Raw genomic sequence first — 18,092 nt, 5'->3', positions numbered from 1 at the left:
GAAGGGCTTCAGATAACAACAACAACAACAACAATGATAATAATAATAACGATAATCTATATAAATAAAAATGTAAATGTTCGTTTGAAACAGACGTTATATCTCAGAAAGTTCTTCACCGATTGCTTTGAAATTTTGACACAACGTTGAATTCGAATACGCGAGCATTGTTATGTAACTATGTTCTATATGGGGACAAAAGTTTGTCTTAAAATCGAAAAAATAGGCCTCCTCAAAACCAGTCTTGCTGATCATTGTGACATCGCCAACCAGTAGGCCAATCCACTGCCTCTGCCTCCTCTCCTATTTGCATGTTCTCTCCTATTTGCTCTTATAGGTCATTGTGACATCGCCAACCAGTAGGCCAATCCACTGCCTCTGCCTTCTCTCCTATTTGCATGTTCTCTCCTATTTGCTCTTATAGGTCATTGTGACATCGCCAACCAGTAGGCCAATCCACTGCCTCTGCCTCCTCTCCTATTTGCATGTTCTCTCACAATTGGCTGAGTGAATATAGATGTCACAGGTAACTGCCAGGAGTTTCCACTAACCTCCTCACCGTAAAAATATCCTTTTTTAAAAACCAAACAGTAGGCCAATCCACTGCCTCTGCCTCCTCTCCTATCTGCATGTTCTCTCACAATTGGCTGAGTGAATATAGATGTCACACCTGTGACAGTTACACGTTCTGAAGAAAGGTAACTGCCAGGAGTTTCCACTAACCTCCTCACCGTAAAAACATCCTTTTTTAAAAACCAAACAATCTGCTTTACTTCATCCAAATAATGCCTCGCAGAAGATCACACTTAGGTCGTCGTACTCGCAGAGCGGAAGCACTGCGACGAGAAATTGCAAATCAGACTGAGGAAGAACGGGCATCAGCACTGTTGTAGAAGCAGATGAAGCGGTTAATTATCCAACAGAATTTTTGAATTCACTCGATCTGCCAGGGATGCCACCGCACGTACTGCAATTGAAAATCGGCCTGCCAATTATCATGTTGCGAAATATCAACCAGCCAAAACTTTGCAACGGCATGCGGCTTGTAGTAAAAAAATTACTGAGCAACGTCATAGAAGCAACAATCTTGACAGGACCTTTCAAAGGTGAAGATGTCCTCATTCCTCGCATTCCTATGATTCCAACAGATATGCCATTTCAATTTAAGAGATTGCGATTCCCAATTCGATTGGCGTTTGCAATCACCATCAACAAAGCTCAGGGCCAATCTTTAGAATTGTGCGGTTTAGATCTAGACACAGATTGCTTCTCACATGGACAATTATATGTTGCGTGTTCTAGAGTCGGCAAACCAGACAATCTCTATATCTACACAGACAATTGAACAACTAAAAATATTGTATATCCACAAGCATTGTGAAATTAAACATATTAGAAACATCCGCTTTGTCTTTTCTTTCTTTTCAATTTAACCAGACTGAGCCACAGCAACGCGTGGCAGGGTACAGCTAGTAATAATAATAATAATAATTGGATGAAGTAAAGCAGATTGTTTGGTTTTTTAAAAAGGATGTTTTTACGGTGAGGAGGTTAATGGAAACTCCTGGCAGTTACCTTTCTTCAGAACGTGTAACTGTCACAGGTGTGACATCTATATTCACTCAGCCAATTGTGAGAGAACATGCAAACAGGAGAGGAGGCAGAGGCAGTGGATTGGCCTACTGGTTGTTCCATTGTCTGTGTAGATATAGAGATTGTCTGGTTTGCCGACTCTAGAACACGCAACATATAATTGTTTACACTTCCCTGTGCCTGTTTGCATTCTCTTTCCCTCCTTATTGTTTACTACAACTTTATTAGATTGTAAACCTATGCGGCAGGGTCTTGCTATTTACTGTGTAATCTGTACAGCACCATGTACATTGATGGTGCTATATAAGTAAATAATAATAATAATAATAGCAAATAGGAGAGAACATGCAAATAGGAGAGAAGGCAGAGGCAGTGGATTGGCCTACTGGTTGGCGATGTCACAATGACCTATAAGAGCAAATAGGAGAGAACATGCAAATAGGAGAGGAGGCAGAGGCAGTGGATTGGCCTACTGGTTGGCGATGTCACAATGATCAGCAGGACTGGTTTTGAGGAGGCCTATTTTTTCGATTTTAAGACAAACTTTTGTCCCCATATAGAACATAGTTACATAACAACGCTCGCGTATTCAAATGCAACGTTGTGTCAAAATTTCAAAGCAATCGGTGAAGAACTTTCGGAGATATAACGTCTGTTTCGAACGAACATTTACATTTTTATTTATATAGATTAGGAGGAAGAGGTGAGGGGGGTGGAGAGAGAACGCATACCAGATTTGCAGATGGCACAAAATTGGGTGGGCTAGCTGGTACCTTAGAAGACAAACAAAATTCAAAATTATTTTGATAGGTTAGAAAACCAGACAAAAATTAACAATGACATTTGAAAGAGTACAATGTTCTTCATTTATGAAAAAGAAATCAAATGCAGAGGTATAAGAAGCAGGAAACCTGGCTTTACATGTGAAAAGGATCTTGGAGTTGTAGTCAATCACAAGCTGAATAAGAGTAAGCAGTGTGATGTGGCTGCAAAAAAGACAGATGCAATTTTACATTGCATCAACAGGAGTAGTTTCTAAATCACCATAAGTAATAGACCTATCCTCTAATACTGAGTCCAGTTTTTGAGACCACACTTTAAGGAGGATTCAGACAAAGCTGAATGAGTTCAAAGAAGGGCAACAAAGACAATCATGGGACTAGAAACTAAGCCTTATGAAAAAAGATTGAAGGAACTGTGTATGTTTAGCCCTGGGAAGACTGAGGGGGGTGGGGGATATGATAGCACTTTTCAAGAATCTAAAGGGTTGTCACATAAAAGGCTGCAACTGGTTTTCTAGCAACCAAGATTATATGACACAAAATAATAGCCTTAAGTTACAGGAAGGCAGATTTTGGTTGAACATCAGGAAAAACTTCCTAATGGTCAGAGCAGTCAGACAATGGAAACAATTGTCTCGGGAGATAGTGAACTCTTCATCTCTGGAGGTATTCAAGCAAAGGCTGGACAGCCATCTGCCAGGGATGCTTTAAATAGGATGCTTGCACTGACCAGGAGGGTGGACCTAAATGCCCCCTCCCAACTCTATGATTCTATGATCCAGTATTAGATACACCAGCTATCAACATCCTTGCAGTGTGAAGAGCAGTAAGGAGAGATTTAAGCTGCAATCCTAAAACATACTTACTAGGGCCTCCCTTCCCAACCTGGCCCCCTCCAAATATTTTGGACTCCAACTCCCATCTTCCCTGACCACAGGCCATGCTGTCTGGCAGTAAGGGAGCTGCAATCCAAAAACATCCAAAGGAACCCAGTTTCGGGATGACTAGCTTGACTGAACAAAACAGGACTTGTCTCCAAGTTCACAAGTATATGAGTGCACAATACAGAACAAGAGTGCCTTCTCCTTTTCTTCTCTCTTATCCGATTAAGTGAATGTGAGATAGATCATCTGAAAGCAAAATGCAACTATTCCACAAAAGGGGAAGTGCAGTGCAGGCAGAACTAAGGTAAACCACTCTTGGTTTCAATCCAGGAATTATAGCTACTCCTGGAAAAGCAAGTTACATAGTTAAGCAGATGGCTATACAGGAGAAAGATATTTTAAACACTCAGGAGAGGGAGCCCAAAGTGTTTCTAGAATACGAACTGCCAGAATTCATGGAAACTGGAAGTTACTGAGATTGTATTACTCAGTTTCTCCTTTGCCAAGTGCCAAGATGCAAGAACAAATAGTGCGGTGCAGATAGCAGCATGAGCTTCGCAGCTCGGAAATGTAAAAAGCATGAGAATGAGCAAAGAAGGGAGGCTGTGAAGAAAAGCAGAACAGGAGCAAGCAGTCAAGGACAAGCTATAAAAAAGTGGGCAGGCCTGCCAATATCTAGTCTGTAGGCCAAAACATGCTCTCGGTGTTACGTGGCAAATGAACATACATCAGTGGAACACCTGGGCAAAGTGCACAAGACCAAGAAGTCTCAGCAACATTTTTTGGCATTACTGATCTGTCTGTAGCTTCTTATGATAGAAAAGAATTCTCCCCGCCACAATTATTTCAACAGTTCCTTTTCTTAGATATCAGAGATGACTACAGTATAGGTATTATAATACCAAAGGAGATGGAAGAATAACAAAGTGTTAGGTTAGGGAGTAGACATTGGGCTAAATGCCAACAGACAAGTAATCTAACTTGATATAATAAAGCAGATTCCTATGTTATTATCTTTCCTCTGCTGCGTATAGTCCCTTTCTTCCTGAAATCTCTGGAATGGTGTTATGGCTGAAAGCAGAGCTACAGTCACATCTTGTGAAATAGAAGTGGTAGCCTTTGAAGGATGTGAACAGCAGAGAAGGGGTCCTGGAGAATGATGTGCTTGTGGAACACTGCTCTAGGAAGGCAGAACTAGGGTAAACTTCCCACTGGATGGGTAGATGGATTGATCATGAATGCACATCGAAAGGATTAGTAGATGGTCAGGAACTTCCACTGATGTTGCAACTACGTTATGGCTAGTGCCTGTAAACATAACATTAGAATCATGCATTTACAATATATATATTTTAAAGGGCAGGATTTTTTCCAACAATTTGTATTTATCAGATAATTCTAGGGTACTTTTTTCCTTCTCAAGTGCCACAGCGTATTCAAGCCAAACTGAACTCTTATAAACACCTTTGTTATGGTATGAGTATGGCCTCCCGCCCAACTCCCAGTTTTCTGCTTGTGGGGTGCTATGGTTTAAATAACCACCACCCTGCTGGAGTAATTGGCATTTGGATTTAGCTTCCCATGAGAAGGAAGGTTGGATTAAGTGACCTTCAAATTCCTTCCAGCTGTACAATTTGATCATTAGGATACTTACTGGTTCTGAGGAAATGAGTGACAGGATGAAGAATCCCTCATCCCGAAGTCATCAACTTAAAGCCAAGCTAGATTTCAATCAGCTCAGGCAGCGGGTGCCAGCATGATTAACTTTAATTGAACCAAAAGTTGTTTTTAGCAGGAATGAACTTCTGAAGGGTTGTTGTTTTTTAAAGCAGCATCACATCTTTGGCAAGAGCCTCAATCAAGATCACAAAGACACAGCCTTGGGAGGAGTTAGAATTGAGAAGGAAACAAAACGGAGAAGAATAGTTGTCAGCTGCTGGCCAAAATGTGTATGCCTTGCAGACCTAGAGTGGTTTAGGATGTGATCATTTAGACTGTAAGTGACCCAGGACTATCTTTTGAAAACTTATGTTAGGCTGTGAAGAGCCGCGTACATCATTGCTACAGAAACTAAAACTCACAATTTGTACTCACAATGGCACTCTGGCTGTTTCCTGCCCCAAACTTCATTTAAACTGAAGAAAGCTATTGCAAGAGGGATTATTGTGTGGCATATGCAAGATGCTCCCTCTCCTTCCTTCAAGATTCTGACAAAGTGTAATTCCCAGACTGCTCAGCAAACCAAAATCATAGACGTGCATATTGATCCACACAAACAGTGAATGTGGAAAACAACTGTCTTTTTCTGACACTGTCCTTACTGTGCCACGCTAAAGCCTCAGCTACGACAACTTCTACAGGGACACTCTGATTGGTCAAGTGCAGATCAGCCTCTGTCAAACCAGGCAGTCCTGAGACCAGGAAGTGCCGAAGTCCACAAGAAGATGCAGCACCAACCACAGGCATGTGTGCATGCACTTATAAACAGGGTAGACAGGAGGACTGGCTGTGTAACAAAGGGATCAAATTCTGCTCCAAGTACTGTTGCTTTGGCTGAGATCCAATACCTGGGAAATGACATTGCCAAGTATGACCACAGAACCCACCATCTGACCTATTTTATCACTGTTATCTCAATATGCTTTAGAGTAGGGCTGCAGCATCAGAGAAACACAACCATCTGCTCACATGGCAACTTACCCTACCTCACAGGATTGCCACGAGACTATGTTCAAGTCAAGCTGCCACAGACAAATTGTGTGCGGGGATGGGGGTGTTGGGTCATGATCGGTCAGTTTATATCTCAAAATGCCAAGAGACATGAACAAAAGTTAAGCATAAATAAATACAAGGGAAATAGTACAAACCCAAAGCATCGGGGACTATTTTGTCTATGAAAACTTGCACCATTACACCTGTGTGCCTATTAAGTCACAGAAAACTTGCTAATTCCTTTAAGCCAATCTAATCAAAGCTCTTTCACAGCTTCCTACAGCCTACCCAAGCCATGAACTCATCTTAAGGACCACCATTCCCACTCACTTTTCTTTGGCGCACCACATGAAACATATTAAGAATGTACAGGTGCAATTGCACAAATTCAGGGTGTAGTGTGCTTTTTGTTTTTTATGACTTCGTAAACAACCAGAGCTTGCAATTCCACGAAAAGGAGATAAAACTGAAATAGAAAGTGCTGACCTTGGGTTAAAATTCAGTAGCACACACTGTACACTTCAAGGTGCTATAGATGTGACAATAAAATGATTTCATACGGTCATTAAAGATATGCTCTACCCTGACCTCCTCCCCCAGCCCACCCACCCTTTTGTTCAAAGAATAGGAAAGCCACAGTGAAGCAGCTCCAGTGGAAATAGTCTCCATATTACTACAAATGTTGTACCAACATCATGTCATATTTGCTGCAGAGACACTGAAAGTGTGGGAATGGTAACCAGCATTTCTATAGTGCTTCCAAGTAAAAAAAAAATACTTCATATAATCGTATTTAAAATATTTCTATCCCACCTTTCTATTAAAATGCTCGTTTTAAAAACTCTATAAGTTAGATCAGTATTATTATCCCCTTACTACAGAGTGGGAGATGAGGCTGAGAGAGTAAGGCTTCCCTAAGGCTATCCAGTGAGCTCATGGTAGAAGCAACATGTCAGCAACATAAATAAATAAATTTTATTTATTTGCAACAAGCAAATAAATAAATAAATAAATAAAATAAACATTTAAACCTAGGTACCCAGCTCAGTTTCTCAGCCCCTACACCACACCAAGGAAGATACTCAATTCAAAGTATAAATGATTCTCTGCAGCAAAGCTAATGGCTATATTTGAGCCTCATCTAAAAAAAACGACCCGCTTTCCCACAGATATCTGAATGGCAAAATGGACTTATGGAAAAACATATGAAAGCCTTTACATTCCAAGCAACTGTGCTTCTATTGTTCCCTTAATCTGGCATTTAAAAATCCCTACAGATAGCAAGTATACCAAGCGATATCCCAAATGTGCTGTGCCATGCCTGGCTAGATACAGGGTGAGAAAAGGTGAGCAGGGAGAGAAACAGAGATATGAGAGCAAGACAAGAAAAAGCAAACATCTCTTGCTTAGAACTGACCTTTTATTTATATTGAGCTGGTTTGCACATAACAACAACCCAGGAGTTGTTTGAACTACAGGTTGTTGAGCCCAAGTGGGATTGAGCAAGTGTGTTATATCCAGCATGCTCCCCACTTCTGTTTTCATTTAACAATGTACAATTTCCCCATTTGTAGGTTAGTATTTCATCCAAACCTGGACACTCTGGGTTGTTTAGGGCTTAAACAACCCACAATTAAGCCACTAACAAATCATAGATTAACTCTGGGTTGTTTAACTCCTAAACAATGCAGAGTGACTGAGTTCAGACATCATGCTAACAACCTACAATGTTGGTTAGTAATTGAAAACAGGAAAGCACGGAGGCAGCACATTCGTTCACAATAGGTTTCAAGAATTTGTGGGTCAATGACTCCACAATTGCCATTAAATATGAACTGGGTCATTGTGTCTAGCCAGTACACATCATTACACCCCAAAATGTAATGTAAACCGCCCAGAGAGCTTCGGCTATGGGGCGGTATATAAATGTAATAAATAAATAAAAAATTCCCCTCAACTAGTGAGAAAAGAAGAGAACTATATTGGCTGTTTCAGATGGGTTCTCCCATATGTAATGAGTCACATGCACTCTTTCATGATGCAGTGGAGAGAGTATTTACACAAGTACTCCCGACACAGCCTCTGAAGTGCATAAAACAGGCTATGTTACATAGAGTATTTTTACTGTACTGTGCCACTTGCCACTCAAGCAAGACAACCACAAACCTTAACAATAACTAGACTAAAAGACTCTCCAGATTGTTTCAGAAAATAATTTTCTGCCCAATGCATTGAAAGTTTTTCAAGATGTATTTATAAAAGTTAAGAGCAAGCTGTTAATAAGCAACACCTCCTGCTTTGCCAAGAAGCTGCCATCACCAGCTCAGCATCAGCCCCCATCAAATCACAAGGCTAACTGCACTCAGTCCCACCAGATAACCTACTCTGCATTCCATTTATCAAGATAAGACTCTTAAATGAGATGTCACAGAGAACCTTCAAGCAGTGGGAATGGAGAATTCAGTCTAGCCCAGGGATCCCCAACCTTTTTGGGAATTTGAGAAACTGCTGTGAGCACCAACACAAAATGGCTCCCATGGAGGATATGGTTCGTTACATAACAGCTGCTGCAAGAGGTGTTTGGCGGAGGGAGAGAAGTAGCGAGGCTAGAGTGGGAGAATGGAAAGAGTTGCTTCCTGCTCTGCCCAATCCTCTTCTGTCCACACAGACCTTTCCTTTTTGCTTTCACTCTCTCCCCACTCTTAGCATCCAGCCTTGCTGTTTCTCTCCCTTCCCTGTCCCAGGCCTTCTTTCTCTCCCTTCCGAACCCCTAGCCTTGATCTTTCTCTCCCACTCACCCCTTTATCTTGCTGCTTCTGTCCACTCCCAGCCTCTAGCCTTGCTATTTCTTCCCACCGCACCTCGTTACCTCGCTGTTTCTCCCGCCGCCTCTCAAACTCGCCTTTTCTCTCCCCTCTATCCCTTTGCCTTGTTTTCTGTTCCTGCCTGCTGATCACTGGCAGGTTCAGGAACAGGAAGGAGAGCCTGGCGCCTTAAAAAAATTCATCAAACCATTTTTTAAAAAAAAGGGATAGGGAATGTGGACACTACTGCAGGAGCCCGTGGGAGCCACATTGGAGAAGCCTGGTTTAGGCAATATCCCAACAATGAAGTCACATAGGATATTTTCATCCTTATGTTACAAATCCAGAGGTCTGGCAGTATATTTGATAGGATGTAGGTGTATACAAACTGCAGATTCATACAAAATGCAGGTGTAAAATGCAAATGTATTTTATTTATTTATTTATTTTATTACATTTTTATACCGCCCAATAGCCGAAGCTCTCATATTCAATGTATGCATCTGGTATGATATGAGGGTCTACAAACTGTATTGTTAAACATCTATATTTTAGTTATAGAAAACAAGAAATACCAGAGAGTTTCATTCTTCCCAAAATCAAAAACTACATTTTTTTAATAGCTGTCAAGATTAGAAGCCTTATTTTTGGTTTATGTCAAGAACAAGTTGTTCATATTGTTGAACCTGATTTCCAAATTACCAATTCATTTCAACAGTACTGACTGAATTTGTACTTACTGACTTACATTATATTTTGGTTTTGCTGCTGTATCGTTTTATTTATTTTATTTATTTAGAACATTTATATCCCGCCCTATATCATTAAGATATTTAGATGTGAACAGCAACAATTAAGTTTAAACGTCATCAAAGTTACTGACTTCAAGCAAAGATGTTGTGTGTGTTTTTATTGCAATAACATTTGACACCTTTTAGAATTTAATATTCTTTTTACTGATGTTCTTCCACTGTGTAGCTTAAGCATCTCAACTAATGAAACGTGTTACGGGTAGAGGGAGTCAAAAGCACAGCTTCAAGAGAAGAGAATTTCGAGAAGCCCAACCTTTCTTTCTCAATTTTTCCAAGTGATTTTTTCTTCCCCTACAAATTTACAATGGTCTTTTTGTCCTAGGAAACACAGTTTTGAGGTTGAAAGCTGGTGGCGAGACAGTGTTCCAACATCACTTTTTATTTTAACAAACTGCATTGTGGTTCAGTTTCAAGCATGTGCATGTAATGTGCAGTTATTTCCTAACGGAAAGGTTGATTAATATGTTCCTGTCAGAAGATTAAATAGATTCCCTCCCACAAGTCAAAATGCTGCCCCAAGGCAAAACTCAATGACATGACAGTATTTCTCACATCTCTCAATGTGTCATATATTCTGAGAAAGGTACTCAATCCCATCCAATAAGTGTAGCATTATCTGGAGCATAAGTTTAGCAGACATCAATATAGGAAGTAGCAGAACATCCACACCCAGCACCTAAGCCATAGGAAATGTATTGCTGTCCCCACTGAAACCCTATAGCTTATGCTATTTACAATATGCCTTGGGAGAATAAGCATTATTCATCATCCCAGAAATGTGCAGGCTACATTCATCCATATAGTGCTAGACAACAATTGCTTTCTCTTTAGAAAGGGTCAGGAGAAAATACATTTCCTCAGGTCTAAAAAAAATGCTCAGTGTTTCCACATAGCTGCTTCAACTACCATATATAAACACACACATGCTTGCCTATTTCTGCAAATTCCACCCATGCCCTCAGTTCCTCTTGGATAGTACACATATGCATCAAAATGCCCTAAATTTCTCCCAACGCCTCAGAGACCATTCTCCTAATATGTTGTGAAGTCAGCATTAATCAATGTAAATGAGAACCACCAATCCAAGCCATGTACTGCCCCAGGAAGTTCCACACTCAAGGTTCCAGACCATTCTGCTTCCCACCCTACCAATCTATAATCCAGGATCAACCATTTGTTCTAATTCAGCAACCCAGTTCCCATCTTTACCCAAACTGCCATACCCCACCCAAGAGGCCAGTGCCACAAAATCAGCTTCCCACGCAATTGTACTGGTGGCCCACCAAACCTAACTGCAAATGACCTTATCTTGCCACCACCAAAAGTAATCCAGCTGCCTCTTATCAGAGATCTCACTTGCCCAATTCACATAGGGCATCACTACCGTACAACAATGGCTGACTCCAGGGCCCCTTCCCAGGGGATAACCATAAGGACAGCTAGGGAACCATATGTCTATCCACTGCAACTGTAAACTGCCTGTCCCTACTCAGCACACTCATCCTGCTCACCATCTCTTATATTGCTCACTCTCTCTCTCCACTTACATACCCAACTGCCCCCATGGGAAACCCTAAACTGCCCCTCATTTGAGAATTCACCACCTACCTGCACGCATCCAGGGTCTCTGCTTTTCCAGTTATCTCTCAGCCTACCCAGCTGACTCCCCACATAGGAAGGGGAGAATGAGTGAGGATCTCCTACAAGGAGCATCTGGGTAAACTAGGTGTGGACTGAGCAGACTAGGGCCAAAATATGGAGCTGCATGTGGGAATACTTGGTATGGGATAGTGGGGTCTTTGGAGATCACACTGGGTGGATAGGTCAGTCAGACTAAGTGGTTAGATGTTGGGGTCATAGAAGTGTGTCTTAAATGAGATTAGTTCTGAACGGATTTATCAGCAGACTGAATGGCCCAACTCCCAGAACTTGGAGGGGTTGGCCCTCACAACCTCTTTAGGCATCTGAACAATTACATCTGTATAAAGGTGGTTCACTCTGGCAGAGGATCTGCCAATTACATAGGACACACACACACCCCAGGTTCTGGGAGCTAGGCCATTCAGCGTGCTGATAAATATCTGTTTAGAATTTATCTAACTTAAGACAAGTGGATGCATAGAAAATGAGAGTGGGTCATGTGGCAAGGAAACAGAAAATCTCAGATAAGAGGCACTTAAGTATACATGGGGGGAGTAGGTGAGAATCTATTATGGAAGACACTTATTGGAATGTGTTAGGTAGACTGAACAAACAAAATCAGAGTAGAATCTTATAGGAGCTGGACAGTCATTACTGGATAAGTCAGGCTGCCTATTGGAGGATGCTTTGGGGGTGAGAGGAAAATTGGCTCCTGGAGTCAGGTCCTTCTTGCAGGGGCAAGCAAGGTGAACTGTGGATGAGTGTGGACGTGCTGGGGGAAATGAATGAGAGTCTGCTACAGGGGGCATCTGAGTATATGCTGAGTGGCTGGGAGATCTCCTTTGGGGGGCTTAATCATAGGATGACTGAGCAAGCTAGGTTCTAAATTGGGGGATGCTGTTTTTTGGGGGTAACTCCAGAAAGATGTTTAAGCCCCAAACAGACCGCACGGCCAGAGAAGCCATAGCTGAGTGATAAGAGCAAATGCTTTGCATGCAGAAAGGCCCAGGTTCAATCCCCAGCATCTCCAGGTAAGGCTAGGATAAAACCCTGCCCGAAATCCTGGAGAGCCACTGCCAGTCAGTGTTGACAATACTGGTTGGTCTGGATATATGGCAAGTTCTTATGACAGTGAGAAACTGGGCCCAGGAGTCTGACCTTTGTGTGTGGTGGGGTGGGGGGTCATCTCAGATAAGAGACAGTTGGGTGTTATGGCGGGTGGGGGCTAAATTGGCGATCAGTTCCTAGCAGATTGTATAGCTAAACACTAGGGAGGGTTTGCGCTCTGCACGTATTGAAGAGAGAAGAAGAAAAGAGAACTGGGTCCAGGATTCAGATCCTTGTGAGATGGGGAAGGACTGAGGTGATGGTGATGCGATGGACTGTTGGGGGGGGGGGCGACAGCCCAGGAGTCAAATCTTTCACGGGGGGGGAGGTAAGGGGGCCTCTAGGGAGCCGCTTGAGGTCAAGGGAGGACATGGGTTACCTCAGCCCCCTGCCCTTCTGCGACCCAGCGCCCACCTCAGCCCTCTCCTCCTCCTCCTCCACCACTGCCTCCCTTCGCCCCTCAAAACTGGCCCAGAGTCTCCCCTCAGCCAGCCTCCACATCGCTCCCGTCTGTCCTCACCCTGCGACGTACCGTCCGCCGCGCTCGGCCAATCCTCGCCGCGTATCCTGCCGGCTCCTCTCAATCAAGGCCCGCGCACGAACAAGCGAGCGCTTGCCTGCGTGCCTGACGGACGGACTGGGAGATCCTACTGCGCATGCTCGGTGCCGAAGAGGCGGGCGCCCCGTCTCCGCCGCCCCGCTCCCATTGGTCGGCTCCGGACCGTGAAGTCTGCTTTGCATGAGTCCCACCCCTTTCACATCAGCGATTCGATCGAAATTAGCCTAGCCACGCCCCTCCTCCGGAGAGCCGGTCCCACGTGGCGCTTCCAAGCTGCGGTGGGGAGCGGAGAGATTCGCGCGCGCCCTTGGTGGTTTTTACTTTTTTCTTTTCTTTTCTCCTTTGTTTAAAATGCTGTTTCTGGCAGGCGTGACGGAAGCGTCCCGTACCCAGACCACAGCTCCGTTGCATCAGGCACCGGCTGACATGGGGAACTGATAGGCTGGATTGCTGGGGCTGAAAACAACAGGATGAAATTTAATAGGGATAAATGCCAAGTTCTACATTTAGGAAATAGAAACCAAAGGCACAGTTACAAGATGGGGGATACTTGGCTCAGCAATACTACAAACGAGAAAGATCTTGGAATTGTTGTAGATTGCAAGCGGAATATGAGCCAACAGTGCGACATGGCTGCAAGAAAGGCAAATGCTATTTTGGGCTGCATTAATAGAAGTATAGCTTCCAAATCACGTGAGGTACTGGTTCCTCTCTATTCGGCCCTGGTTAGGCCTCATCTAGAGTATTGCATCCAGTTCTGGGCTCCACAATACAAGAAGGACGCAGACAAGCTGGAGCGTGTTCAGAGGAGGGCAACCAGGATGATCAGGGGTCTGGAAACAAAGCCCTATGAAGAGAGACTGAAAGAACTGGGCATGTTTAGCCGGGAGAAGAGAAAATTGAGGGGAGACATGATAGCAGTCTTCAAATACTTAAAAGGTTGTCACACAGAGGAGGGCCAGGATCTCTTCTTGATCCTCCCAGAGTGCAGGACACGGGATAACGAGCTCAAGTTAAAGGAAGCCAGATTCCAGCTGGACATCAGGAAAAACTTCCTGACTGTTAGAGCAGTATGACAATGGAATCAGTTACCTAGGGAGGTTGTGGGCTCTCCCACACTAGAGGCCTTCAAGAGGCAGCTGGACAACCATCTGTCAGGGATGCTTTAGGGTGGATTCCTGCATTGAGCAGGGGGTTGGACTCAATGGCCTTGTAGGCCACTTCCAACTCTGCTATTCTATGATTCTACGAACTGTTGCCCTTCTGCTCCCATTCACGACTGTTCAGAACAAACCTAAAACACTAGTCCTCAAGATACCAGTTTCTATAAAACGACACGATTATCAAAATACTTTGTTATTGCTGGATCATCAGACCGAAGGCAGATCCAGGCCAGCATTCTGCAGCCACAGTAGCCACAGAACCCTGCAAGCAGCAGGATGTGGGGGCAGCATCCTCCCCACTGATGTAGGAGTGAACACATCTGAAACAGCTTATTATATGCAGTGGTGTCGTTCAGCCTTTCCAAACATGGCGCCCTGTAAATGTGTTGGACCGTAACTCCAATCATTCCCAGCCAGCATGGTCTGCAGAATGATGGGAGTTGCAGTTCCAACATATCTGGATAGCTCCATTAGAGTTCTGACTGAAACCTGGAGCGGATTCACCTCCCCACTGGCGTCAGAGCCACCAGCCTCCACTGAATGTGCTGCTCTCTAAATGATTGTTTTATTCTTTTTCTCATAGAAGGATAAGTTTATGCTGTCTTTTTAATTATTACTTCCTCTTTTTAATTAGTGGATATTGCATTTTAATATAATATTCTGTTTTACTTTTTGCTCTTTAAGTTGCCCAGAGGAGATTTGTTGATGGGTGAACACCTAAATCTAATATATACATTTAAAAACACACACCTCCCTTTAAGCAGAAAACTAGCTCAACAGGGAAAGAGCTAAACTTAAACCTTTCATGCTGATCTGTTATTGGGTCATTTCCCTCCCAGCCTGCTTTTATGGGAAGTTTTTATTAAGAGTATTTTTAAACGGGACAACTTACCCAGAGCTGGCTCCAGGTTTTTGTGGGCTCTTGGTCAATACACCCTATCATGGGGCTCCTCTCTCAGTGAGCCTACCTTTTCATCATCATTGTCACCGGCTGCTCTTGCTCCTCCTCTTCAGGGATAGCAATTCTCATCATTGCTACCCATGACTTGCTTGATGGGCAGAGAGCCCAGGATCGCTCTTTTAGAATTGTAATTGAAACGTGGAGCGGATTTATCACTCCACTGACATCGGAGTCACCAGCCTCCACTGAACACACACAGTACGGTAATATGATTACCCCCACCCACAGCTCAGAGGGGTACCATCCAGTTTCCCACCTCATCTCACTGCCTGAGTAGACCCACCCCACACTGCATCAGATCTTGAGGTGGTAGAACAAACGATAGGTGCTGAGTGAATGGTAAGGTATAAATATAAATAAAATTATATTCCACTTTTCCTTAGTAAACTGTACTCAAGTGGCTTACACCATACGCAACTTATTGAAAGACAAAATGTAAAAGAAAAGAAAAACATTCTGCTGCAGAACATTGATACAAAATCAAATACAAAACTAATGCAGTAAATATAAAATAAACTCAATATTACAATGAAACAAGGGCTGAGTTCAGACAATACGCTAATCAGCTGGGGCAGGGGGCGGTAATAGGAACAGAATGGGAAACAACCCTTGATTAGTGTGTTGCCCGAACTCAACCAAGTATTGAGCACACTATCTAACCAGTCAACTAATGCCCCATTCCACTAAGGATAACCCACATGACTAGTGCTGCACTTGAGCTCTGGGTGGGTGGGTCCCACCCAGGCTTTGGGCTTAAAAGCCCTTCACTGAAAACCCAGCCAGCATCAGAACAACTTGGTCCATCCTGCCTTTACCGTGTATCTTGTCCCCTTTGCTTGATGCTCTGTTTCCTGACTTTGGGACTACCTATCGACCCCACTTTTGGACTGTGTAATGTACCTGACTGATTTTGCTTGTTATTGTGACCACTCCTGCTGTTGCCTGATCCTCTTTGTCTGGCGTGTTTTGACTTCTGCCTGGATTTAGACCACTGCTGTTATAACCTGAACCTCATTAGGTAACCCACGGTAGGCTTGAAGGTTTCCTGACTTCACTGCAGTTAGTGTCTGCTACAGCCAAAGCATGTTACTGATGCTGTGTGAAGGTTTCATAAAACTAATCATGATGGATGCCTCTCGACAGAACTATCCACCATAAACCTGGCCCAATCCCTTTTTATTTAAAGCCATCTTTTTCTTCCTTTTTTTGGTTTTAACAATTTTATTATTTTCTACAGAAAGCAAAGCACAAGGGGAAAAGGAGAAAAAGGGGGAAAAACACATTACGTAACATCACATATTTAACTAATAATATAGTACACTACATCTAATAAAAACACATATACAAAACATTTAAGGCCATATTCCATTTGAGGCAATCTTCATGTCAGACATAGGCTGTCAATTACTACCCTTTAGCTAGCCCAGTGTTATGTAAAAACCACAGATTATATATAAAATCCACACACAAATAGATCATTCTTTTGCAACTCTTGTATATACTCTATCAGAGGTTTCCAATCCAGTACAAATGTTGATTTTTCTCTTGCTAACGCCATCTTTGAATATAATCTATCAGTTTATATTGGATATAAGAAGCAACTGCGTCTATACTGTCCCCTTGTATGTGTGATCAGCCAAGATGCTGCAGAGATCACTGTGGCGAGGGAGGCACAGGGCCCCATTAGGATCAATGGACAGCAAGGTTGGGGGAGGGGGGGGCAACAGAAAGAAGACCTGCATTTCCCCCCTTTCTTTTGCTCGAGAGGCATTAATAATAAATGGATAAGACTGATCCTTTGCCCTTGGCACGCCATCTGTGCAAGACACTCACAGCGATAGCCAAACAAATGAGTTTAAGATATCATGCCTGAACGGCTTCAAGCTGGAGCAAAGTCATGATAACAGTGCTTTCCGGGGACGGGTTGACCATTAAACTAAATAAGCTGTGGCGTCATACCCCAGCTACATCGAGGCCCTTGATAGCGTCTCGCCTTATTTGTAAAGAGCTGTTCCACATCGTGTGTGTATATTTATTGTCCTGATGCAGTGGAGGCTGGTCGCTCCAATATCAGCAGGACGGTGAATCCACTCTGGGATTCAGTCAGAAGTCTAAAGGAGTATCCAAGGTGCTCCTGCACCTTGAATGGCTCCATTAGAGTTCTGACTGAAACCTGGAGTGGATTTACCATCCCACTGACATCGGAGCCACCAGCCTCCACTGCACTGATTAATGGTGAGAAAAAGTACCATTGTTCCAACACAGAAATCAGGGGAAGCAACAGCCACCTTCACCACCCCTCACGACACTGCAGAGAACCAGCTTCCAAGCAAATATGTGATATAAACACACCAAGTCAAACCACTGGTCTAACAGGTTCAGTGTTAACTTCAGTGGAGGCTGGTGGTTTCAATGGAGCAGTCAATCCGCTCCAGGTTTTCAGTCAGAACTCTAAAAAAGGAGCTATTCAAAGTGCTGTTGCACTCGGATAGTTCCTTTAGAGTTTTGTCCAAGTTTGACTGAATCCCGGAGTGGATTCACTGCCCCACTTACATCAGTGCCACTAGTCTTCACTGGTTGTCTTCCTTGATTGGCAAGACTTGGTTTTTTTTCCGAGTAAGGGGTCTTTCCATGCTGCCTTCCTAAGATCTTTTTAACTGGCGCTGCTGAGAATTATGTATCATCGTGTGTTCTACCATGAAACTCTGGCCCATCCTCTAACACGGCCTTTCCCAGCCTTTGGTCCTTAGACTGCAGCTCCCAGCATCAAAGCCTGCATGGACAATAGTCAAGATGGGGAGTCATAGCCTGACAACATCTGGGGACCCAAGGTTGGGAAAGGAATGATAAGTTTCCATTTTGCTGCCTTCACCCAAAGTACATCTAGGGAAAGATTCTGGAATTTCCTCTGCCCTGCAGTTCTCTTCCTCAGCTTTTTAAAACCACAAAAGCCAAATATGTCAAAAAATGCCCAACATTTTGTGGTTTCATCACTATTGTGGGGAGACCAAGCTCGATCAAAATATAAAAAAGAGACAGCTGCACTGGTTGTGTTCCCAACACATTTTGGTGCA

At 43.3% G+C, this 18,092-nt stretch overlaps 1 protein-coding gene across 6 annotated transcripts in view; it reads right to left on the bottom strand.

Moving 5' to 3' along the window:
* SLC39A14 (solute carrier family 39 member 14) overlaps positions 1 to 12,951 on the bottom strand; it is a 50,919-nt gene extending 37,968 nt beyond the window's left edge. For 2 of the 6 annotated variants that reach the window (XM_063138935.1, XM_063138933.1), the window contains exons 1-2: positions 5,354 to 5,559; positions 4,914 to 5,138 (exon numbers count right to left, since the gene is read on the bottom strand). In XM_063138935.1, coding sequence (XP_062995005.1) covers positions 4,914 to 4,954 — 41 coding nt within the window. In that variant the 5' untranslated portion in view covers positions 4,955 to 5,138; positions 5,354 to 5,559. Of the gene's footprint in view, positions 1 to 2,324; positions 2,361 to 4,913; positions 5,139 to 5,353; positions 5,560 to 12,855 lie in introns of those variants that run through there. The other 4 variants (XM_063138937.1, XM_063138938.1, XM_063138936.1 and 1 more) reach the window with 4 other exon arrangements.
* Between the last annotated feature and the right edge of the window lie 5,141 nt (positions 12,952 to 18,092).

Source organism: Elgaria multicarinata, chromosome 12 (genome assembly GCF_023053635.1).
Source record: "Elgaria multicarinata webbii isolate HBS135686 ecotype San Diego chromosome 12, rElgMul1.1.pri, whole genome shotgun sequence".
Lineage (NCBI taxonomy): Eukaryota > Metazoa > Chordata > Lepidosauria > Squamata > Anguidae > Elgaria > Elgaria multicarinata.
The sequence above is the reverse complement of the archived record's forward strand: the minus strand, read 5'-3'. Positions and strand labels throughout refer to the sequence as shown.